The sequence below is a fragment of the Epargyreus clarus genome, unplaced genomic scaffold (assembly GCF_041222505.1).
Source record: "Epargyreus clarus isolate Ecla_fem2 unplaced genomic scaffold, WU_Ecla_fem_2.2 ptg000008l, whole genome shotgun sequence".
NCBI lineage: Eukaryota > Metazoa > Arthropoda > Insecta > Lepidoptera > Hesperiidae > Epargyreus > Epargyreus clarus.
In genome coordinates this window covers 7842713-7869470 of record NW_027332216.1, presented here as the reverse complement: position 1 = coordinate 7869470, position 26758 = coordinate 7842713, and the positions used below count along the sequence as shown (strand labels likewise).

The 26758-nt window shown below is 34.5% G+C and overlaps 2 protein-coding genes across 2 annotated transcripts; both read left to right on the top strand.

The window, feature by feature from the left end:
• Window positions 1-1406: 1406 nt before the first annotated feature.
• On the top strand, window positions 1407-11127 carry LOC140744010 (uncharacterized). The gene is made up of 4 exons (XM_073075444.1): window positions 1407-1580; window positions 9049-9128; window positions 9283-9360; window positions 10289-11127. The coding sequence occupies exons 2-4, from the start codon at window positions 9071-9073 to the stop codon at window positions 10804-10806; spliced, it is 654 nt and encodes a 217-aa protein (XP_072931545.1). The 5' UTR covers window positions 1407-1580; window positions 9049-9070; the 3' UTR covers window positions 10807-11127.
• Window positions 11128-16521: 5394 nt separating this feature from the next.
• LOC140744009 (dynein intermediate chain 3, ciliary) lies at window positions 16522-18661 on the top strand. The gene has a single exon (XM_073075443.1). It carries the CDS (start codon window positions 16661-16663, stop codon window positions 18410-18412), a length of 1752 nt encoding a protein of 583 aa, XP_072931544.1. The 5' UTR covers window positions 16522-16660; the 3' UTR covers window positions 18413-18661.
• The last annotated feature ends 8097 nt before the right edge of the window (window positions 18662-26758 follow it).

The following is a 26758-nucleotide window of genomic DNA, read 5'->3' as shown; positions in this document are numbered from 1 at the left end:
ATATTAGTAGCGGATTATTGCAATGTAGTTTTAATCCTAACTTAATCTAACACATTTATCCGATTGCAATAAATAAACTGAAGAGAATTGTGAGTTTGATAATAATTTTCATACTAAGTGAGAATTTCATTCGAAGGATTTTTTTGTTATCGAGCGTATGTATGTATGTATGTATGTATGTATGTATGTGTTGTTAGGTACGCCCTGATGCTCAAATGTTTAACGGAATTTAACATAATATGAGGTGATGTTGGAATCGTATAAATTGTGGAAGTGACATAGGCTATATTTTTAAACATTCAGGTTTGTTAATTTAATTATATTACCTCGTGTAATGAGTAATTATTAATTTTATTTACGTTTTAAAAAATTTTCCACGCACCATAATAATTATTTATTTTTAATTTAGAAAAAGTTCGTGTGTCACAAATATTAAAACGTTGTTTTCATTAATTTATATTCTGGTAATAAAGAAAAATCTCGCTAATCCGCTTACCGCGAAGTAAGGTAGCTTTATGGAATACAATTATATAAAGAAATATTAAGAAAATTTGCTGTGATATTCAGGCCACAGCATTTTTTACACATCATTATGAATATGCGATTCGATCTGGATCTTGAAATTAAATAAAAATGTCTTTTAGTTTTTTATAAATAATTTTCTTTACAAATATCATTTAAATAACATTATAAATGATAACAAAACATAATGAATTTTTATGTAAAATAGTGTAAAAAAAATCCATTTTTATTACAATAATGTAACTGATGATTTAAAATCATTTCATTTCATAATAAAAACACGTAACCAAGTAATTGTTTATCATAAGCAATATTTTAAAATAGTTTATTTGCGAGATCCCTTATTTTAAGTCTGCTTCAGATATTATTAAAATTTTACGGTTGAACAGAATATTTTAACCAGTAATTGGTATCTAATTAATTTTGGAAAAATAAATTTCAAAGGCTTGCTTAACAAAAACATGTTGAGAAAAAACCTTTTCATTCAATAATGTTGAGGTTATTCAAATTAATTAACCCTTCAATAGTCTAATACGCGCCTACAGGCTTAGAAGAGCCTCACTGCATGAAAAGCCTACCTTACCTGCAGACAAGCAATACAAGTTTAAGCACAGTGGGTATGGGGTGGCATCGAGGGGTGGAAAGCGGAAGGAAGCTTTTACCAATCTTTTGACAGCCGATGTTATCGCACAATTGTTATACATTGTATCATTTCCATTGCGTGTTCAGTTGTTTGTTTCTTTCACGCAAGCGTACGAAACAAGCAATGGATAGCGCAAACGGGGAAGGAATATGTGAGTGTATGGAAAAAGATAACAGGGTAGAGAATATTGAGTCGGTTAGTACGAACAGTACGAACAGACAATCAGTCAGTATGGTGCGAGACTCCACAACGGGAGGACGTCCTCTGGGTGGATTCGGTCCCGAACATCGTTACGTAGAACAAAGTTTTGTGACTAATAAACCCTAACATTTCGCTCATTGCGAGACTACTTCATCTGGACTGAGCCTTTTATGTAGTTCGCTGTTGAGAGTACGTGCTTCTAAATTAGTTTCAGGTTTGTAATTTTTTTTACTAAGTTAGGAAAAAATATCTTCCAAAGAACAGATTTTCTTGCTTAGTGTTAGTGTTGTGGACTTCTAATCCAACATAAATAAACATAGATAACGAATTAAATATGAATATCCATAGTAAAAAAGAAACAAAAAAATTCCTGCTATTTCATTAATATCACGGTGTGTAATTTATTTTGATATTTTTCATCACCTGCCTCCGTGATGATTAATGATACTGATAATAAAATGGTAAATTGTACTAAACCTTGTTATATATTATAAATTGTATTTCTCGATATATTTTACAGTTTCTATAAAAATCCTTGTTAACGGCAACAGAAAAAAGATTAGAAATAAATATTGTGGGAATTTATCGACTCATGTTATGTTAAGTTCTTTGCATTTTTTTATGCATACTTAAACTCTACATAGTAGTTTCTTGTCTACGCTAAATAATAGAGTTAGAAATATGTTGGAAAGAAAATTACTCTTTCATTAAGTATATTCATATTTTGAATTACAGACATATATTTTAAATAAATTATAAATAAGACACAGTATTACACTAAAAAAAGACAGTATGAAAAATAATCATTTTTCGTAAACATAGAATAAAAGCATATTCTTCGATCGTGTGTATAAACTGACATAACATTTAATGTACTTATATACTATTGTATGTTTCTATTTAACCAGAATGTTAACTAATTACACGAAGTTATTTAAACATAACATGACATCAAGATATAATTCGTGGTACTGTATAGCACTTAAATCTAGAATATTTCTAGTCAATTCCAGACAAAACTAGGGTCGTTGAGGTTTAGATTGGAATGTGCTATGTCTGAGAATGTCAGCATCTAAATTTTCAGATTTAAACCTAGATTTTGCGTGTAAATTAGCTTTATGATACATTGAAAACAAGCTGACGTATAAGTGTTATTATTTTACTTTAAGTTTAAGTGTTAATTGTTTTACTTTAAGTTCTGTCATATTATTATTTCCTACTCTTTATTTGAAAAGATTTTTGCGAAGCTAATAGTATCCCATTTGGTGGATACGGCAATCTTTATTAAAAAGAACCCTTAAATCAAATTACCTATCAACGGCAGCTTGATCCTAACGAATCCTGATAAAAAAGGGTCATTACGTCACTTTAATTTATCTTGAAAAATTCTATCTTTATTTCTGGAATGAATATAGGCCTGGCATGCATTTAAAGTAACTTTATATTGTTTCAATGTTCTACATAACGTTTCACAGAGTTTTTTATGTACAGAGTTGTCGTTATAGGTGTAATAACATGTGACATATACACATACATGTACATTAAGTAACACTTCTTAGTATATTCGTCGCGTTCAAGTTTCTTGCGAAGATAGGTTTTAGGTTTTCCTTGGAATAATAACAATTGCGATAAATTGACATTTGAAAGTAATTGGTAAAACTCTTAAAAGTACTACTGCGATTCAGTAAGTGTAACAGACAACATTACTTAATCTTATTATTAGTAAACAAAGACAAATTAAAATTCGGAGAAAATAAGATTTAAACATTGAAAAAAATGAGGAGGCTATTAATTATTGAAATGATTTTTTCTCATATTCATATAACCATTTAGCCATTTCACATTAATTTTATTAGAGTTATGACTTTTTCTCGTAATTCTAAACGTAGTGTCAGTAGCCTGCTTGTTTTATCTTGTTATTTGCCTAAGTTACGGTTGGATATGACACATTGATAAAGTTGATATTAATGTACTTCCTAGAATTCCCAGAGGCAATTGTTAATTTGTTTATTCGGATTGTGGTATACATTTATTTTTTGTATGTTTTTTACATACTTATATGATAGTGCTTGTAATTCGTTGCTAGAAGTTTGAAATTCGCTCTTTTGTTTACCTTACAAGTAGCAACGCATCTATGGCCTGTCTGAGGTTTTTTTTTCTAATATAGTAGTAGCAGACGAGCATGCAGTCTACCTAGCGGTAAGTGGCTACTGCCGCCCATGGACATCTGTAATCAACCCCAGATAGTATTCGATATTACTACCTGAGGTCGGCCACAGATGCGCCGCTACCTCTGAGGACTAAGCTGGAACGCCTCGGAAAAGTATGCCTCTCTTACCACACCCTTCAAAACGGAACACAGCAGCGCCTAACACTGCTGTTATTAGGCAGAAGTAGGTGTGGCGGTGGTGCCGCCGGAGTCGAACCACAAAGGGTTCTACCACCTTCAACTTCCAGGTAAGACTGTAATCTTAACTGGAGGACATTAATCTGGAATTGATTACACAAGTTGATGGCAGTGGCTACCAACCAATGGCCTGCAATTTATATCATAAAATACTTATTTCAAGTACAGTATTTTAACACATTTTATGTACGTTTCAATCGATGTTTTCCTCAACTGGAATTGAATAACGTAATTCTCCCCTCAATAACTTGTCGATAAGTGGGGAGGTCCCTAATTGGCAGATTATGTAGGTACTTATGTGTCTTTGTTAACGCTTGAAAGAATCTTCAATTAGAATCTATTGATTGCGCTGATTGTAATTGGACAATTATATTGGATGATAAAATAATTGGATTCGATCATATGTAAACGTAGAAATGTGTTTGTTTTAATATAAATTATTTAATAACCTTTTATTACTGATCCTCCAGTATTCTAAGAAATGGGTTGTCAGTGCTACTTTCTTAAAATAATCTTAAAACAATAGCTATTTTATTTTAAGACATAGACATAGGGACATAGAAATGTGCTTAAAGATAATTATGATTATTTCGCTTAACGATTTAACACTCATAATCCCACACTTAGATTTCTCACGTCATGGGTGCCATGGACACACACAGAAACAAACTCACAAACAACCAGACCTAGAACAGAAATCTAATTTTATCATTTAGATGTTGCTTCGGATCAAACCCGACAAAAAACTTGTATTCCGTAAATTTCGACTTGTTAGAGTTAAGCTATTCATTATTATTTTGGCTGCATAATGAATCGTTTCGAGTACGGAGGCTCAGTTTAATTAACGGGATAGAGCGGGAATAAAAATATTAATTTGGCAACCGGGCGAGCTAAATTAAAAACAGAGCTATACTTTTTTCGTAAATATTACGAAAATGAATCATAACGTTGAGAAAAGGTTTAACGTTTCATAGGACTTAACATTTTTTAATTTTAAGCCATTAATTGTTTCATTTTCTTGTAGATATTAAAATATTCGAGGTAATAATTTAATCGTAATTAAATTATCTCGATCATGAAACAAAAACAAAAAACTATATTGTTCCGTGATTACGATATTATATCTACTTTTGTGATGGAAATTGGATTACAGAAAATTTTATGATTCCAAAATTATTATTTTTTTCTTATTGTTTCTATAACTTTTCCTGGATAGGAGTTAGGTATGTAATCAAATTGTAGTTAAGATATATTGTATCCCAAGCTTCAATACATACAATAAGGCTATATTATATTCAAAAGCAGGTTACACATAGTAAAACATAAATATCCCGGTGTTTTCCCTGAGGTATCGTGGGACATTTTTAAGGTTTGTACAAAAAGCAGCTTTAGTTACATTTATATACTGCACCTAGGCGTAGCTGTACTCGGTTATAGTAGTAGTAATTATAATGATGTCTTGATTAAATGGACACCATTTTTACTACGCTATGGAGTGTAAATCAAGATTTCTGTATAAAGCTTGTATTGAATCTTTTCAAAGCTTGTGCGTTAAAAAATTGATATACATGCATCTAACATCTTATATTTATTTTAATATATATAAGCCTCAGAAAGGGAATTGCTAGAGGAATACCTTCACAGAAAAATATTGCGGTCCTTTGTTGGTTTTAATTCCTTAGTTACCTCCTTTGACATCAACAGAAAGTTATAACAAACTACGTAGCAATTATCCTTAATTAATAATTATTCCTTTACTAAAACATTCAGAACGCTGTGATAATTACAGCTCTTGATATCTTTCAAAGATAATATTCCTCGGAAACCTTGAATACCTTCATGTGGCTTTTCTTATTGTAGCTATAGACATTTTTACAAAGGGTTACATTAATATGTATGAGAAGTAGAGAAACTTGTAATATAGGTATCAGGCTTAGATATCTCTGTGGCCGATAACAGTTGGGTGTAGTTAAATGCAAATCAAGTGAAGTTTGGAGGTCAGCAGAACCTTTGCCATTTTCATTTAAAACTAAAGCGAATATAATTAATGAGGGCGTAGGCATTTTATTTGGAACTTGGTAAATGCACATTAAATGATACTGTAAATGTATCTGGGATTTATTGTAAATGTATTTAAAGGTGGTAGAACTTTCTGTGTTTCGACTTCGGCGGCACCATCGCCGCACCTATTTCTACCGAATAATAGCAGTGTTAGGGACTGTTGTGTTATGGTTTGAAGGGTGTGGTAAAGGAGACATACTTTTCCGAGGTGTTCCAGCTAAGTCCTCAGGGGTAGCGGCGCAAATGTGACCAACGTCAGGTAAGAATCTATAAGACTTCAGATGTCCATGGGCGGCAGTAGCCACTTACCAACAAGTGAGCTGCATGCTCGTCTGCCACTCCTATATTATAAAAAAATCGTAAAATATTAAGTAGCAAAAGATCATGAAGTTAATTTTATGGTAAGTAGTCACTGCTTAGATACCTGTAATCAAAGCCATATAGAAAAGGGGTCGGCCACTCCAGAGGACTAATATCATAAGTAGCCTTAAAGATAAGTCAGCCGGCATCCACCTTCTAAATAGAAATAAGTATGGCGGGGTTTCTACTAAGTGGAACCATACTGGATTTACCATTTCAAATGAGAAAACTTATGTTTGTTGTCAAATTACGTAAAAACTACTACAGCAAATTTAATTCGCACACAAATAGACCATGACCTGGATTAACATAATAGGATGCTCTATCCCAGTTAAAGGTCCCTGTGGGACAATTTGCAATGTTCTTTTATTTCGATGTTTATCCCCTACTACGCCAAATGTCTACTTATTTAAACAAGGGCACAATATCCACGCAATAAGGTTCAAATCGATAAAATGTTATTTGGTGATAGTTAAGTTTATAATATAATCTCAAGTGCTCAAAATTTGCAGGAAATGGCGATTAATAATATACTGGTAATATCGTAAAGACATTAAAATTTATATAGCTATATGCATTATCACCCAAATGAATTAACATTTTGCACCACTTTGTTGTACTCTAACTCTTGTTGTTGCAGCTGTTTTTATGTACCAAAGATGGGCAAATTCCATTTCTAATAATTGGGTGAGATTTTTTTTTATAATATAGGAGTAGAAGACGAGCATGCAGTCCACCTGATGGTAAGTGGGTACTGCCGCCCATGGACATCTGTAATCAACCCCAGATAGGATTAGATATTCTTACCTAAGGTCGGTCACAGATGCGCCGCTACCCGTGAGGACTAAGCTGGAACGCCTCGGAAAAGTCTGTCTCCCTTACCACACCCTTCAAACCGGAACACAGCAGCGCCTAACACTGCTGTTATTAGGTAGAAATAGGTGTGGCGGTGGTGCTGTCGGAGTCGAACCACAATGGGTTCTACCTTCAAAGATGTTGTGGGGAATGATTTAGGTTTTAGGAATTTAGAGTTTAGTAATTTTTAAATTAAGCCATATTCACCATACTAACCAACAAGGAGTTTATGACGTCACAAGCCTTCGAAAAGTTTTTCCATTGTAGCAAATGATCACATATCTTTGTATAGATTTTCCCTTAAAGGAAGTGATCATTATTTCTAACAACTAGAGGAAAAATCGAAAAACCAGATGCCTCATTAACGAACAGTAAGTTTGGTATTTGAAATTCATATCAGAAAGCTGCCATTGCGTATATTCCGTTATTTCGCAAATACAATTTCTCATTTGCGATCAAATACCGATAAGTCAAATTTGAACACTTCATTTGTTTGCCGTTTCGCTCATAAATAAATAGCAATTGATCTCTAGGGTATATTTTGGCGAATTTAGTTCAAAGCATTCCTTTCTGAATTACAACTCATTATTATTAGAAGCTTTTGTTTGACTTGCCTGTTTAGTTCCTATGTTTGTGAGGGCCATCTTGTAACTGATATTTAAGCCAGAATTAAATCAATTATATTGATATTTAATATATTGATTTATATGAAATCCATTATTGGTTCAGTGACGTCTACCTAAATCGAATATGGCGGAATCATTATTTTTTATGCAACCATAGTATGCGTATGAGGGTTTTCTATGAAAATTCGTGGATACTATGATAAAAATACTATGGATAGACGCTTTAGTACTCTAACTAATCTCTCGTTCAAGTTTTATTGACCTATTTCAAAGCCATGTCAGATTAAATGGAAATTAGAATCGGTATGACTCGAAAGTAAAGGGAAAAGAGATAAACCAGGAAATAAATTAAAAAGGCAGATCCCACAATTCCGTAGCTGTCTCCATTGGAAGGTTTTATTAATCTAATTCACGAGGTCGCAAAAATGAATTTAGGGATATTCGGACTTAGTATGAATAATTAATTTGACTTTGAATACTCTTTAAAACTGCGTCACTTTTTTGGTAACGTAACAACTTCGAAAACTTATAATTTGTAACTACTCAAATCTAAATACATATATATATATATATAACTCAAAGGTGCCTGACTGACATAGTGATCTATCAACGCACAGCTCAAACCACTGGACGGATCGGGCTGAAATTTGGCATGCAGGTAGATGTTATAACGTAGGTAGGTAACGCTAAGAAAGGATTTTGATCAATTCTACCCCCAAGGGGATAAAATAGGGGATGAAAATATTACTTCGTAACTCGAGCGAAGCCGCGGGCAAAAGCTCGTAATTCATATGTCTCTACTTGCAATCAATAATAGAATAGCAGTATAGTTATGAGCTACATATGTAACATGTAATAATATAACATATTTGTGTAGTGACATCTTCGATAGGCGTATTAAAGCACTTTGTGGTGAACAAAAATCATGGAACTCGCATCATCGTCACCGAACGCCTTATGATAAAGGATGGAAGTTTAAATCCGTCATTAAAACTACTTTACAAACCAAAAATAATCAAAAACTAATAATCTAATAGCGACGATGTAATTCACAACTTCTTAGTTTTCACTTCCATCGGGAGTTCCCAAAAACTGTTAATTTTTTTTAACAAAGTTAAGCGATTACCTACTATTTCAAATTGTGCATTAGTTCTATATCAACATAACACCACCACACAATGATCAAAATAATAGAAGGATGTGTTAATTCCAAAAAAACTTTCAGAGAAACTGCGATATAATTTTTGCTTTAGAAATAGTTAACATCCAAATTAATTTGGTATACTCTATTCGTATAAATTGTTCTAAGTTACTAACTAACATCAAAATTTAATGTATTCTGGTATAACTTAGCTTGAATTTACTTGTTACAGATTGCCGTGTAGCAACAGACGAATGGCTAAGGCATCTATGCATATTGCATATTATTTGTTCCTGCTTACATTTTGCATAGGTGAGTTGTTTGAAGTTAAAACTTGTAAACGCATTTCGTGTTTGTCAATTAACAATTCACTTGATTTATGGATATACATTTGTAATAGTAGTTATTAATGATTTTTACGATGTTACAAATTATTAAACAATTCAATGAAATATTTTGTTAACAGATGAAGGTGACGGACGATGGAAGAAAGCGGATAGAGATATATTGCAACATGATATCAAGTTGTATAAAAAGATTGCAGGTAAATATGTAGGTCTGGAATACCTATATGCACACATATACACATACACACGAACATACACATGCCCGCACGGAGTGCGACAGGCAAGCACACCGACCTATACAAAGAACAAAGTAATATATGATTTTGCTACCAAATCGTTTTTATTGTAGTTATAAAACCAAGCTGACCTATATTATGTGTTAGTAAAATATTTTTTTCTTAATGTTATGTAGTTTCGAAGATACTAGTTGAATAAAGTTACATGTGATTTATTTTTCCAAAGAATGAGGCGATATGCGTACGAGTAACTTTACTCGCCGTCTAGGCCGACGCGGTCGCAAGCGCGCGGGATGGGACATCGGCAGTCGTAACTTTGTTCTTTGTGAGGCGACCCGTGCGCACGTCTTTGTTAGAATAAGCAATTGTTATTTTCAATACGTAATTTTATTATAAAAGTAGAATGGTTATGATTTCAGAATGAAAAACACGCAATCTTGGCTTTAATTAATATATTTCTCACACATTATCACATATAATTTTGGACACGATACCTATTTACATAAAACAAAGTTACATGTACACATAATGTTAACAGTTTTCCCAAGAATAAGGTTATATGTGTACATACGACGTAGACATTTCCATAATTAAACGTCACATGTGTACATAAACAGTCAAAAAAGAAGAAAATAAAACATTTTTAACCATTTTTTTTTTATAGAAAACAAAGGTAATTAGTATTTTACATGCTTGGGGAAAGACTCAATCCTCTAGAATAATTAAGAAAAATGTTAATGCTGATTGTGTGCTTGAAAATTTTCAAATGGCTCTCCTGAAAAGTAACGATTTTGCAGAAGTAACTTTGTTCTACGGATAGGTCGACACATACACGCAAACAAACATTAACCAATATATAGTTAATTAAATTAAATTTATTTGGTTACAGAAAGAGTTGAACATGAATTGCAAGAATATTACGATGAGTACGCTGGTGGTCGACTTCAGCGGTTTTATGCTATGAAAAGTGACTATGAACCTTACAAGAATGTGCCAAAGATGAATACAAAAGTAAAAGCAGAAAAACTGTTGATAAAGAAAGGAAATCCTTTATTACATAAGACAACTAAAATTACAAATGACATTCCAAGTTATAAAAATATAACCAATGTATCAGTACCATCAAATGAAAAAATAAAAATTAACACAGTAGAAAAATACCCCAGCCCAAAAACTAAATGGCCGAAATTTGAAGATATTTTACTAGCGATGGGGAAGAAATACGATTGGAAAAACGACCGCTGGATAAAAGTGAAAGAGAAAGTTAAGGATAAAGATGCTGATGTAGGTAAAGTTGACAATAGTGTAATGTTTCTTGAAAAGCATCACTTCAGTTATAGAAGAATAAAGTTAAATAGAGGCAAGAATAAGAGAAACGTTGTGATCGCTGTAACAGCTGTGAGATAGACCTTTCGTGAATATAAATTGACTGTTAATTGTGTAAAGCGCAGATGGTTCTATATTTTGTATATCAATGGGACCAATAACAATGAGGTCGGTATTCGATTGTGGCGTTAAAATAAGTATTAGTTATGCTAACCCAAATCCGTTCAACTTAAATATGAATGTTGCAATATTAAAATTTAGGTATGTTTTCATGTATATTAGGTCTCCTTAAAAAGTAGTTGTAAATATAACGTTCATGTTATGTTACTAAAAGTTCTACACGTAATAATTCCCCTTATCACAGCCATGTTGAGAAATAAACAGAAAAATCTTATACTCGTATCTATTGTTTTATTTAAATCTAAACACCTTCTACTTTAAAATCTCGAAATTTAGTAGATATAAATACTATTCTAAATATAGGTGACAAGTCATTTGTATTAAAGGAAATTAAAAATATTCTTTCGCAAATGTTAATTAAAATTATATAAACACATTAAAGTTGACGTTTTCTTGTCTGTTGATAAAGTCAGCTGTCTTAATGACGATGTTGTTCTAGTGCTCTGCATTTAAATCTATATAGAAATAGTTGAATTGCGTGTGTGTTGTTGTGAAGTGCTAAAGTGCTAGAAAATTAGGTCGTGTCTATCTTGTGAGTGTTAGGTGTGTGTAGCTGTCTCAGAGCTGAAATCATTCTCGGTCAAATCAACATAGTTGTATTAGGTTAGTGGTTTTTCGTTTACTATATTATATTAAGATAGATAATTCAGGCAAATATCTATTGCTTATGCTCACTTTTACTATACATCAACTCTTACAAATGCTTAAACCTCACACATAAAAATATATTAGGTTCATATTTCAGAAATTCTATTAAATTTGTCTCGACGTTTAACCAAAAGCGAAATCCAATTTCAAGCAAAAGCTAGTTCAAAGTAAAATAATAAAATTGTCTAGTTTCCACACGAAATGAAACAGAGGGGAGCGATCGTAAAGGTGGCAAGGTACACAATTCAGTTATTTTTCAACACCCCTCGGCGGTTGCCGGCGATGTGACGGTATAAACAATTCACAAACTATTTGTTGGGGTTATTCATTTTCGCACGGTTGAATAGCAAGCAAATATGGGATATACTCCTACAATATTCGAAGGAATGATTAATGGTTTGGAATATGATAGTGTAGTTCGATGAAATGTCTGTTACATAAAGGATGGTGTTATATATATACACATACATATAGTTTTTTTTATATATTTTTTATAATATAGGAGTAGCAGTCCACCTACTGCTAGAAGACACACTTTAATGAAGACATTGAATATGTATTGATTTTGTGCATATACCTAAAGATAAGGCTACTTGATTGAAAGCAGCCAACGTTGTCTATGGGCATTTGCAACACCAAAGGAGTCCACAATGCATCGTCGACTTTGAAGACGGCTCTTTGAGCCTTTGTGTTGCTTGAAGGGTCATAGCGGTCCGGGTATATATTATTAGATTAAATTTGAGTATTGAATAATTGTATCAAGTACTGATTATTCTTATCATTCTGCAAAAAGTCCTGTTCATTAAGTAATTTTAAAATGAAATTCAACTCTCTAACCTTTTCATGTTAGTCTAAGCTTTATTAAAAGCTTACCGTTAAGATAGCAACAATAATATGCTTAAAGTTGATGTAGATTATATTTTCGAAGAAACCATAAAAGTAAAATTCAATAAACTAGAAAATGGTCTTATTGTATCTTCTTGAATAGAAACAAAGCAAATTAAAGGGTTCTACCATAAATGTAAATCGTCTAAAGTTTCTTTATGAATTAAGTTTTTAATTTGGTTGTATTTTTCAATTTATTAGTGCACAAAATGTTTATAATGAATGTTAGCGTAATATTTTATTAACGTTGATAATTTGCACAGCGAAGCGGTCAGCCTAGCAGAGGGTTCTATCCGTGGCCCAGCAAACATGTATATTCTTATACATTTATAATTTTTTTTTTATCGTAACTGGTCACTGAACCATGAGTACTAAATTGCATCACTTCGTATAAGGCACAACTACATGTAGCAGTATTGGCTCTGGAATAGCAAATACGATAGGTATTTTGTAATCAACCCATAATATCCCACTACCGTATGGGTCTCTTATTAGTGAGAGTGGTTTAGGTCATAGCGCACTACGTTGGACAAGAGCGGATTGGTTGACTTTACAGAAGTTTGAAAACTTTATCTAGACGTGTTCATATTGGTTTACTCACTATCCGATTCTAACCTACGACTCCTCGATTGAGTAGCTGGTATTTCAACCACTAGGCTTCAATTAATGCTATTACCGTATTATCTGCAATTAGGGTACTGTTACGGTATACAAGTGTACCTATGTATGTAATAATAATGCGTAATACTCATTATATCCAATTTCACAACACAGATTCCATTCCACACCAATTATTTTCTCAATAAACATCTCAAGAGCTAGACAAAGAGACTTAGGGATCCGCTACACTTGATGTTAGCGAGACTGATCCAGCAAACTCACCTCTTGAACAAACACCCCTATTTGTTCGTCCACTGAGACCTGAGCAAACAGTAATATCCGCATCGGCTTGGATTGGACACCTTCGATGTCTTTGTTAACCACACTATGTAACTATCCAAGATTTTGTCATGGAATATACAGCTGTTTGTTTAGTATAGTTTCTTATGAAATATTTGTTGGTAGATAATAGCATTGAAGGAAAAGAGTTCTTTTAAATAACTTTTCAGTACTCGTATCCCTTTATGTTTAATCACGATGTGATTCGAAACTCGGACTCCTCGATTCAGTGACCGATTTTTCAACCACTAGTCCGTTCAATCACTGCAATTATTGTATTTTTTTATAATATGGATTAGCAGACGAGCATGTAGTACACCTGATGATAAGTGGCTACTGCCGCCCATGGACATCTGTAATGGACTCCAGATATGATTAGATATTCGTACCGGCCATAGTATTTATTGGTTACTACTTGCTTGCTCCAATAGTATTGGAGCAAGTTCTTTTAAAAAAGTTTCGAAATGTGTGCGAAGTCAGGTCATATTATAATGTCAGACCAAATCCGCACTTGGTTAGTTGGGTACAACAAACTTCGTATCATAAAGAAGAAAAAATCACATTGTCTTTGCGTAATTTATGAAAATAACATGATACGAGTAGTATGCTCACAACTCATTGCAATATTATCTGATGTCATTAAATAATATTTTCTTACAGTTCTGTCTATGAAATCCTTGAATATAACATTATCTTGTGTCTTTAGATAATGAAATCTCATCTCTCAGACAGTATTAATAACAGGATATTCTCCTCCTCTATTGCATCGCTACCTACTTTTATATAAAAACTACAAACAAACAATACATTCTAAGGTTATAAATTATTCTTTTCTAGCGTATCGACAGCACTACAAGATTAGTTCCGAAATTCGCAACAAGGGTCGAGATCGCGTATCTGGAGATCAATTTTTCATAAATATATTTCTCAAGCGGCCGAGATCCAGCAATTTATCACGGCCATATGTTGCGGGCTCAGGATGGGCATACAACAAAAATCACAGATTAGGTGCTTATAAAAAACAAAGAGGTACGTGATCTCCCTTCCCTACGTGACCTGAATGGTTTGCAGCGAAATGTGAACTTTATGATTTTTTTACGAGCTTGCCTCCTTGCGAATGGACTAGCGATTTGTTTTCTCCACTTCGCCGGTATAAAGGTTTCAATTTGCTGGATGTAATCGTAAAATGTACGTAAATAATTGGACATTGTAAAATGAGCAGTAAAATTTTAATATGCGTTGCTTTTCCGGAAGCTGTGTATAATTAAAACGTGAAATACTGTTGTGTACGGATCTTTTTCGGAATTTTGGAGATCCTTTAGCATCCGTTTACATGCATCCAAAAATAAACTGTGGTGAAAATAAAGACCTTTTACAATAGCTAAACGGGATTGATTCCTTAATTCCATTGAGCTGGTCATTACAACTCAGCTTAACTCCCCATGAAACCCGTGTTTGTTGTTAGCTTATAACGGTTAAGACCTCTAGTTACTTCTGATTCAATTAAGATTTCTTATTCTTAACTATACACGTTTTTATTATACTGTATGTTGTTTTTAGTTGTTAATATTAAACTGTTACCTCCAAATGAACATTGATTTTTGGATATATATATATGTAGTCAAATTTATCTAATACCTTCAAACGAGCTTCGTATATATATTTATATCAACGATTTCGGAAACGGCTCCAACGATTTTCTTGAAATTTTGTAATTAGGGGGTTTCGGGGGCGATAAATCGATCTAGGTTTTTCAGAAAATGTCGTTTAAAAACATATACGGTCGAATTGAGAAACCTCCTCTTTTTTGAAGTCGGTTAAAAAACACCGAGCAAAGCTTGGTCATACAGGTACTTATTACTTTATAAATTTTGAAAATTTTATATTAAAAATTCCATATAGGTAAAAAATCCGTTAAAAATGAGAACGCTCGTAAGATTTTAATGATATTTTCCATTACACTGGAAATAATATTCTCAGTAGAATGAACATTGTCTGTTCTTAACAGAAAAATACTTTATTTCTGCAGTTTCGCTCACCTACTTTTTAAATATTGAAATCTTCGCATCGTCGCCAAATAAAAAAATATTAATTGTAATCGGTTATTACACCTCATGTATAATGTATGTTATATCTTTTTAATTATTTTAATGATGTAGTATTGAAAATAACACATTAAATTGTTAAGCACTATAATATAGGGCAATTTACACAAATAAAATGAATCCAACAAAAGAATAATGATAAGAATAATTAAATAATTCTATGCTTATTTATTATCTATGTCTGTTTTAGTCAAAACATCATCATCATCAACCCATTACTGTCCCATTGTTATATACATTTGAAAACATGTTTCTACCGTTTAAACGAGTGATAATTAATTTCTAATACGCACATAACTTGGAAAAATCAGAGGTGTGTGCCAGGGATTTGAACCTCGGACTGTTCGATCAAGAGGCCGAGTTTCTTAACCACTAGGCTATCACTAGTTACTGAAAACATACATAATAGGTATCATTTATTAACGCACATTATCAATAAATAATTTCGTGAGCAAACTTTGTATACATTGGGTAGGTATTAGTAACGGGCGCAAATAATTAGTTTGGATGTTGTATCCAATTTCTGAAGAACAGTTCTGTACCCGGAAAACTACATCCCATTACTTAATGTCTTACACACCTGACAATAAGTCGACGAAGGAAAACGCTGTGCAAAATGAAAGTAGTGAGAACAAAGGAAATTATCTTGTCAGGAAAACAACGTGAACGGAGCGGAAGACAGATAATGAAATATTTTCATTGGATGGCTAGACCGTCTAAGTAAACATAAATATAGGTGACTTTGTCCACAGTAGAAAGGGAAGTTCTTAAGATTTTCTGTCACGAAAGTTTACTGTGAAAGTCAAGCAACAACAGAGTGAAATATAATAAATTAATAATCTATTACTTGGTGACCTTTTACGTGATATTTGCGCAGCAGCTATAAATCGAATATCATCACTCTGTTATTTTCGAATATTTTAATCTTGTAAAATATATTCCTACATTATCTCTTAATTGCTTATATTTAATCATCATAAAAGACGTTGTTGATAGATGTTCTAACATGTTGTCAATAAAGTCAATAAAAAAAAAACAATCATTCCTTAAAGTAAAATGAAAAATATCCAATCATTTAAAGCAAAAAAAGTTCTTATTGACGTTTGAACGACACGGATAGTCTTAACCTTACACCTGAATAGCATATAGTGGTTATTTTAAGATTAAATGCCAACAAAATGGCTACAAAGGAGCCCTCTTTGGTTTATTCTTACACTAAAATTCGTAATACTTTTGGAAGACAGCCCATGTTTTGTGAAACCCGACCAATTTTATTAGACACCATTGCGCCAAATATATCAGAGCAGAAAGAGTATTGCCTTCGGAATCCAGTAAATCGTGAAACACAAACGTCAGTCCACATATCAGAACACGATGTAAACACGAAAAGAATTTTTCATCGCGACCAAGGAATGAATCATTCTGAGGGAGGTTGGCCAAAGGAAATAAGTTGCACCGATGAAGAAGCTACCTCCAGATACAAGCGTAGGATCGAGCGAGATGATAATTATGTTGACAGCGTTCTAAGTCTGTACCCTGAATTCGTACACTATATTGATCAAAACAATGCAATCGAGATGTACAACATGTATTTTAAAGATATGCCACCAGAACAAGTTGTAGAAAAATCTTCCATTCGCGTTAAGAATGTTTTTAAAGATATGGAAAAGCGTCCTATTGGCTGTCTTGGTTGGACATACGAGGACGAGCCTAAATTAGTAGCAGGATACTGCGATAAAAAATTCCCTGTTTGTGACACTACAGAAGAAAATATTACGTGTTTCGTATGGAATGTAGAAATTCCCCATATACCATACGCTGAATTCTGTGGCCCTAGCGCTTGCTGGCAAGTAGCATGCTCTCCTGTTCATCCCTCGGTCATTGTAGGAGGACTTCGTGATGGCAGAGTTTGTATTTTTGATATTCGCAATGGCAAAGAACCTTCAATACTAAGCGAAATGCATTTAGCTCATCGAGATCCCGTGAGTTCATTATTGTATATACATTCAAGACTTAATAATGAATTCTTCAGTGCATCAACAGATGGACAATGTATGTGGTGGGATATTCGGAATATTTCGAGTCCAATCGATAAGCTCATGATATGCATTCGAATTCCGCCTGGCGAACAAATGAATTTGACGAATTCGGAGGGCGTGAGCGTATTACAGTATGATAAGTCGTTTCCTACTAAATTCCTCTGTGGAACGGACACTGGGTACGTAATTAACGTTAATAGGAAGGGTAAAACATACCAAGAAGTACTGAGTGCTATATTTGAAGCTCATAATGGTCCTGTGAAATCCGTTCACCGTAGTCCATGTACCTCGAAAGTATTTATTACGTGTGGGGATTGGAGCGTTAATATTTGGAGTGACGATGTTCATACATCACCTATAATATCTGGTATACGGCACCGACATCAAATAACTGATGTGGTATGGGCACCCCAGCGCGTTTCAAGTTACATGTCAGTTGGAGGTGATGGCAAATTTCGCTACTGGGACCTCCTTCGTAAGTTTCGTGAACCTGTTTTAATGTTGAACGTTTCAAAATATCCACTATTAAAAATGAAGCCTCATGATGACGGAAAGATGATCGCAATTGGAGATGCGAAAGGCTCATTGCATCTTTTATCATTGTCTGATAATTTAGTGTATTCTGGTAATAAAGATAAGCAGCTTATGACACAAACTCTGGAACGGGAGACGCGTCGAGAACATATCCTGGAAATTAGGATTAAGGAGATACGTTTAAAACTTAAAGCAGATGAAACCGCGGAACGCGAGTCTTTAATTGATGATGATAATTATGAAAGTGTTTTAAGGGATACTGAAGAAGAATATAAAAGAATTGTAAGTGAGGAGAGCCGTCGCACAGGATTGACTCCATCTTCTGGTGCTAAAAACCAGATGATGCGAAACCGATAAAAGGATATTTATCTAAACATAAACACATTTTCTTCTTTCAAATATTATTTTGAAACATGATAAAGGTATATTAAGTAAGATACTTAATTTTAGTATCAACTTAAGTTGGTGTAAGTTATACAGTTATGTTTCTCATAAAAAGCATAAGCGTAAGTTTTCCTTAAATAATTATAGATTTTTTTCTTATACTTATGTGCTACTTCTATTTGCTTATTATTGTTTAAAGTACTGTAAGATTATGTTATAACATATTATGTTTTAAGTTAAAATAAATGTTATTTATGTTATGCATTAAACTAGTTATTGTTTTAATTAGGGTTTCATTTTTAATCCTTGAATCTCAACTAATTAGGAGAATTTTATTCAACAACAAAACATAATTAATAAAGGACCACAAAGAAGAATAATTAAGAATAAAATTGGAATAACTAATTAAATAGTAAACTTTCATTGTATTTTAAGTGGTAGAGTTTTTGTATGTATTTTTTTTCATACATAAGTGCGTTTGTTTTTATGTAATGTAGGAAAACCTAACAATACAGAGGGGGTTAATACAACACATTGACATATTTTATAGAAATCTGTTAAAGCAAATTTGCTTAGATAGAGTATTAATAACGGGCGTTAAACAACAAGATGTAGTGTTCGATGCACATTCATTATTTATATGGAAAAAATCTCAATAAAAAATATCTAGGCTATATTAATATGCCAATTACTTACTTGATAATTTTTATTTAAAGTAGTTGAATAAATATTATTTTTCTATATTTTGATTGTTAATAGCGTACTTTAAAACTAGCATGAAGCGGGCAATCGCTCCAAACGACCAGGCACCCGCCGCGGGAATTTGCGTATAACCCACAGTAGTAATAGCGACGCTCAAACGAAAAATTCAACCTATTTCTACCTAATAACAGCAGTGTTAGGCGCTGCTGTGTTCCGGTTTGAAGGGGTGGTAAGGGAGACAGACATTTCCGAGGCGTTCCAGCTTAGTCCTCAGGGCTAGCGGCGCATCTGTGGCCGACCTCAGATAGGAATATCTAATCCTATCTGGGGTTGATTACAGGTATCCGTGGGCGGCAGTGGCCACTTACCATCAGGTGGACTGTATGCTCGTCTGCTACTCCTATATTATAAAAAAAAAAAAAAAACAATTGCATGCAAATCGGACAACTGCCGCGTGCGACCGCGCCGTCACCCGTAAGAACTGTTTGATCTGGTGCCTACGTCGCCTTTCCTTCATCACACCACTCGCCGAAGGATGAAGTCCATCCACATCAACTGGACCCGTGGCGGTCCTCCACGGTTCGGTTTGAACGTTCATTTTTGCCGCGTACGTGCAAAATGTGGAATGAGGTGTTCCCTCAGGACTATGACATGGGGCTCTTCAAGAGGGGTGTAAAAAGAGCTCTCCTTCAAAGCCGGCGTTGCATTAGCGACTCCTCTGGTGTTGCAAATGTCCATAGGCGACGGTGACAGCTTTCCATCAGGTAGCCCGTCTGCCTTATGGTTAAGTTACATATAAAAAAAAAGAAAAACCCGCCGCCTGCGGAGCGTTTAAAAACCCTATTTGTTTCGTCTGCAGCGCTAATTTTCAATACAAACACGCCAGCATTCACCCACCTTACGTTAAGCGGACGTCGTCAATACCTTAAGTATCAATTAACTGGTCTAGTTATTACACGGAAAAGCAATTAAATGCAATAATCCGATAACAAAGCTCATACGCTCAGGGTAGTTTTAAGATTAGTCTTGAATTGAGGCAATGGTTCTAGTTCTACGAGCTGCAATCTAAGAACAAAGTTGTAAGCCGCTTAGTGAGTGAGTTAAGCTCTAATTAACAAGCAACTGTGTCGAGTGTCGATTCAAGGATCACAAACTAGTAGTGTACTTCCTTGCAATGCGATGGATCGATTTGATGAATACTTGCATCCGTAAGAGGCTTACATCGAATATATATATTTTTTATAATATAGGAGTAGCAGACGAGCGTGTAGTCCACCTGATGGTAAGTGGCTGCTGCCGCCCATGGATATCTGTAATCAACCCTAGATAAAATTAAATATTCGTTTCTGAGGTCGGCCCCAGAGGCGCCGCTGCTCCTGAGGAACGCCTACGCTGGAACGCCTCGGAAAAGTATGTCTCCCTTACCACACTCTTCAAACCAGAACAGAGCAACGCTTAACCCTGTTGTTAAATGGTTATTTGTAGTTTGTTGTATATGTGCGAATTGTACTTAAATGAAATAGCTCTCATTATAGTAGACTGCAAAATGTATCTGGTATCTATTTCTATCACAATATAATCCTGATTTTTTTGTAATATAGGAGTAGCAGACGAGCATGCAGTCCACTTGACATTAGAAAGGTGCGCAATGAAATGTTCGAGGAAATATATTAATTACAAAAGTATTAGTCATACTTTCTTCACTGCCATGCCATGAATTGTAACCCACCTTCATACTAATTATTCTGTTACACAAATATTTTTAAATATTAAACAAGAAACAACGTGAACAAGTAACTTATACAATATGTCTTTCCCGCTCCCTACAAAAAAGGGATGACATCTTACGAGGACTTGTCTTTAACTAACTGTCTTCGGAAACATGTGACAAGGGTCTTTGTCCTTAGTGTTGCAGATGGTACTGTTTCCGCTACGTTAAAAGAAACCTTTTTGGCGACAAAAATCAAGTACTTTTTGCAATTTTTGTAATAGCCGCCATTACATTACAAAACTTTCTACACGCTTTCTACACTCACAGCCCCACACTAGGATTCCCTGTATCGTGGGTGCTATAGACACACACAGAGACATATACACAAACACCCAGACCCAGAAACGGAAATCTAAATTCATCATTTAGAAATCTGTTTGGCTGGGGATCGAACCCGGGACCTTCTGCGCGTCGGACCGGCATGGTGACCACCCCGCCACGCGGGTCGTCAATAATTAATCAATATCTTCTAGTTCGACCTCAGAATTATACTTTGGATTTAAGTGTCCTTTCGTACCTACAGAAATCTGTGATATAGAGTTGATTCTCCAATATGGGACTATGAGTGTAGAAAGCATCATACAAGTAAATAAACTAATGAACAGGCAAGATAAATATAAATTTTGGGTAAAGAAGTCTTTCTCTTCCCTTCAGCAATAAAAAATCAAATCATCCAAATTTTACGTAATAACTAATAACGCTACGTAGTATAAGCGTAACATTCTACCAGCTTGTAATAGTTACAGTAAATTTGCTTGCTCATCATCATTTCATCCCCTATTTTATCCCCTTGGGGGTAGAATTGATCAAAATCCTCTCTTAGTGGATGCCTACGTCCTAACATCTACCTGCATGCCAAATTTCAGCCCGATCCGTCCAGTAGTTTGGGCTGTGCGTTGATAGATCACTATGTCAGTCGCCTTTGAGTTATATATATTTAGATTTATGCCATATCTACATCATATCTAGTCTATGGTAATAAAAACACGCAACCTTCATAAATAAAGGTCTTAAGGTACAATGGGAGTTTTTTATTACAAATATTTTGCGTTGTCACCATACTTTTGTTAAATGTACTTACTTTGCGAAATATAAACTGAATGGAATCACAGATCCCCTTTTATGTTTTTTAATAATTTTGCACATAAAAATATAATTATCACGTGCTGTAATGGTGAAGGAGAATATCGTGAAGTTATCGTGAAGAAACTTTTACGCCTGAGAATCGTGAAAAGAAAGTTTTCTAACGTGTGTGAAGTTTAGCAATTCGAACTTGACCAGCGCTATACCTACCCGTGCTCAGCAGTGGGACAATAATGGATTGACGACAATAAAACCGATAGATAAATGGCATTTTTTCAAAGTAATACAAATTCGATCATCGATACAGCGATTAATAAATAATTAACTGATTTAAAGGTAGTAAAACCCTTTGTGCTTCAACTCCGGTGACACCACCATACCTATTTCTACCTAATAACAGCTGTGTTAAGCGTTGCTGTGTAATGGTTTCAAGAGTGTTGTAAGGGAGAAATACGTTTCCGAAGCGTTCAAGCTTAGTCCTCAGGGGTAACGGCGCATCTGTGACCGACCGAGGTAGGGATCTAATCCAATCTGGGGTTGATTACAGATGTCCATTGGCGACAGTACCTTACCATCAGGTGGACTACATGCGTATAACTCTTATAAAATAAAAATATACATTTCAATAATAATAAAAGTCGATCATTATAATTTATTATCAATTAACTAATTTAAATTTACAATCTCGGTTGAATCTCTATTCAACTATAACGCGACCACAGGGAATTAATTATTACTCCTACAATCTAGCTTTCAGGCTAATTGTCTAATATCAATATAATTACTCTGTGGCCATTACTTCCTAATGGAACGCCAGGAAGCGTGGTTCGCCTTCCATTTGGCCCCTTTGATCGTTTCTCACTATCAATTAATACGATTACGCGTACACTGTAGCAATATTTCATATCTTTGGCTGAAGATAACGATATACACTGTTGTATATTTAGGTGTGTCAATATACGTGTATATCTGGATGTAGTAGTATACTTTATAGTTTCATGGACCATCATAGACGCATCTATTTCGGCTTTGTAACAACAAATGCTATTGTATTCGATTTTGAAAGGTGTGAGGCAGGCCGATCCCTGGTAGGACTCAAATGCTATTGTGGGCTGATTACTAAAGTTCATGGATTGCAGAGATACTTATTATCACGTAAACTGTATGCTCGTTTTTCATTTGCAATGATTTACACACATAAAAAGTACGCAAACACCCAGAAAAAAGATCTAAATTCATCATTTAGATATCTTTGCCAGAGATCAAACCCGGAACACTTTGCCTTTTCGCGAAACCCTGTTTAATAAGCTAGTCTTCGATTGATCACATAATATGTAAAATGTAGATACGTTTGACATGTTATATTATCAACCAAGATATATTTACTAATAAAATAGAAAACTAAATACAAACACATATTCACTAAACAGTGAGTAACTGACTACTTAATACTAAAACTGTAGTAAATGCGATCACATCAATTTTTCAGTTCCCCACACACAACCTTAATGGTCTTTAGGATAAACATATTGCCTCGTATGCAAAATTTATAGCAAGCAATACTAGATTTGCAAGCGAAATGCAGTTTAGGAATATTGGGGTAAAGCCGGTAATAGTGTACCTACTGTAAGAATATAATCTCTTAATTTCGTAACTTATTTAATTAGCAAAATCGTAAATAAATCTTACTTTGATTGATTAATTTCTTGGCAATCGTTATGATATCTGACTTTTATGAAAATGTGACTTTCTATTTATGTAAAATTGGAACCCGAAACCTCAATAAAGCTAATAACTTTTAAATTAATGAGCCTTATTCAGAATCTACTTCAGATAAGAAGCCCAATATGGTCGAATTTTAATGATTAGAAATTACTAAGTGGCAAGATGGAATATATTTTGTTGCTTCTATAATAAGAAATATACTTTTATAGAACAGAGATTATGGATTTTCTTTCGCTGATTCTACTGCATAATCGAAATATCTTGTGAAGTGTTTGTAGGTTACTAACGTTTGTCCCTGTAGTTCCGGGACTAGAATAGGGTTACGGTATCCCCTACTTGTCTTACGACAAGGCGAGGGGAGGAGGACGTGGCGACTAAAAGGGGGCTTCCGGGGTTGCAGGCGGCAAGAGTGGGAGCTCGAACCGTCCAGTAAGCGGCCCCGGGAAGGACGGCGGTATGTGTGGTCACATACTGTCGTAAACACCAGATGTTGTGGGAGGAGCGAACGCTCCCCCAGGGCAGAGCCCGATCGGAACATCGCGCTTGGAGTTCTACAACAAGCGTTGAGGACGGCCACCGGAGGGTTTTAGTGCGGTAAAAATCCCACATAACCTGGCATCGCTCTCACGTCGTCGGGTACCTTTTGAAGGTTTCCCCCTCGTAAACAAAAAAAACCTTACTAACGTTAAAAATGTAAAAAAATATCGTGAAAAAAATAACTTCAAACTACTTTAGATTAAAGTAACAAATTTAAAAAATACAGTTCCTTAAATCTCAATTTATGACTTTAAGGTGATATAAAGAATAAAATATCACTTTATTATCATTGGATTTCAATAAATGTCTAGAAAACTCCGTGCAGGACGTAATAATGTTCCGATCTTCCGCTTAACGTTATCTCACGCTTCAAAGAACGTAGACGTAGTCTGAGGATGATATTTTATTAAATTTATTACAATCCCTGCACCATCGTATGAAGTTTATTGAATATCACTACAAAATGGCGATCGCTATATCCCGAACGCTTTTGACGACCTTATCATGCATTGAGGCACTTGGGATAATATATTTATAGAAAAATAATTGGAATCCTAATATGTGTTTCCAGTTAAAAATGTGTCAATAGATATGTATACTTTCACTATAAAACAATGCCCACATTTAATTACCGAAAGTGTACATAAGTAATTTTTTATCCAGTCTCTTAGATAATCTTGTATTAACGTAAGAAGCAAATAAGCGAGAAATATACAAACACATAAAGAGGAAACAATAAAATGTTGGATGTTGTGTTTCATGTGAATAAAAATGCATGAATTTTTCAACTCCGCAATTTGTTAAAAGAGGGATTTATACAACAAATATCAAGTGGAAAGGCAATCCCGTGCACGGATTAGCGTCCGCGCAAAACGTTATGTTGTGCTCAGCTTAACGTCATGTACAACTGAAAAATTAAATTAGTTACTGTTTTAAAAAGCGTGTTATTTTTAAGAGTATAAAGCCTTACCGATGTCCGAGTCCATATCATGGGGGAGCAAAAATATTATATTAGCTATCTTAACGCACGTATAAAAACAGAAACCAAGTACATTTACCAAGCGAGTTTGCAAAATTTCAGTTTAATCGGTAGACATTAAGTGGATTAAAATTCAGTTGCAAAATCTGTCCCTCATATACATACGAAACAAACAAACGAACAAAGCAAAGTAAATAAAACCTTGTAATAATAACCTTGTAAATGGCCACTACGATAATTCTTTATTTTCAAAACCTTAGTTATCAGACCAATGGAGAACCATTAATTAAATTGCTGAGACGCTGACGCAGAAAGCAATTCCCTATAGCTTATTGGATGTATCCTTGCCCATCCATCTCATAGTCAAAGCTGTGCTTGTAAGATGCATCCAATTACACGGAATAGCCACAAACGTTTCAAATGATATGTTCACATGCTATCAGATTCAAGATCTCTTCATTGGAATCGTTATGAAAGGGTACAGATGTCCTTTAATGAATGAAGTCTCTAGAGTAAATTGAAAGCTCGTAAAATAACGATATATGATTAGAAATTAAATGCAATTAATCTCCAATTCACGCTTGATACGAGTAAATACAGATACTCCCTATTGAAACATGCACCACACGTCACGCCGCTAACCAATTAACGTCCCGGGTGTCACGTGTCACGTGCGACCCGTGACGTCTCGTCAGGTGCCGTTTATTGAATGTTTTCAATTTCAACGTCATTGAATATGTTGACAGCTGCAGGCACATCTGCTACTCCTATATTACAAAAGAAGGTTTGCTGCAATTAATCTCCAATTCACGCCTGATAAATACAGATACTCCCTATCGAAACATGCACCACACGTCACGCCGCTAACCAATTGACTTCCCGCGTGTCACGTGTCACGTGCGATCCGTGACGTACACGTCAGGTGCCGTTTATTGAATGTTTTAATTTCAACACCATTGAAAAATGGCGAAAGCAATTAACGCTGTTGATGGAAAGAAATACTGCAGTTAGAAAAAAAATGCCGTAATTTGTTCACTTTAAATATTTATTTGAATTTTACGAACACGTGTTTAAATATGTTGATTTGTTAATTAATTTATTAAGGTATTTATTTAGATTAAACTATTCCCTTCTTCTTAGATTATATCGCCAAAAAGTTATAGTTATTTCGGAATATGAATAGAATTAACATATTGCTTTTAAATAAAATAACGTATAAAAATCCAAATTGTCAAGTAAAAGATATCGGCCTAAGAATTTATATATCAAATCAAGTAATAAGTAATATATTAGCTAAAATGTTCATTGGCGGTAGGTAGAACACACACGGTCCCTGTAGTCTCGGGAATAGAATAGGGCTACGGTATCCCCTGCCTGTCGTAAGAGGCGACTAAAAGGGGGCTTCCGGGGTTGCGGGTGGCAAGAGTGGGAGCTCGGACCGTCCAGCAAGCAACCCCGGGAAGGACGACGGTATGTGTGGTCGCATACCGTCGTAAACACCAGATGGTGTGGGAGGAGCCAA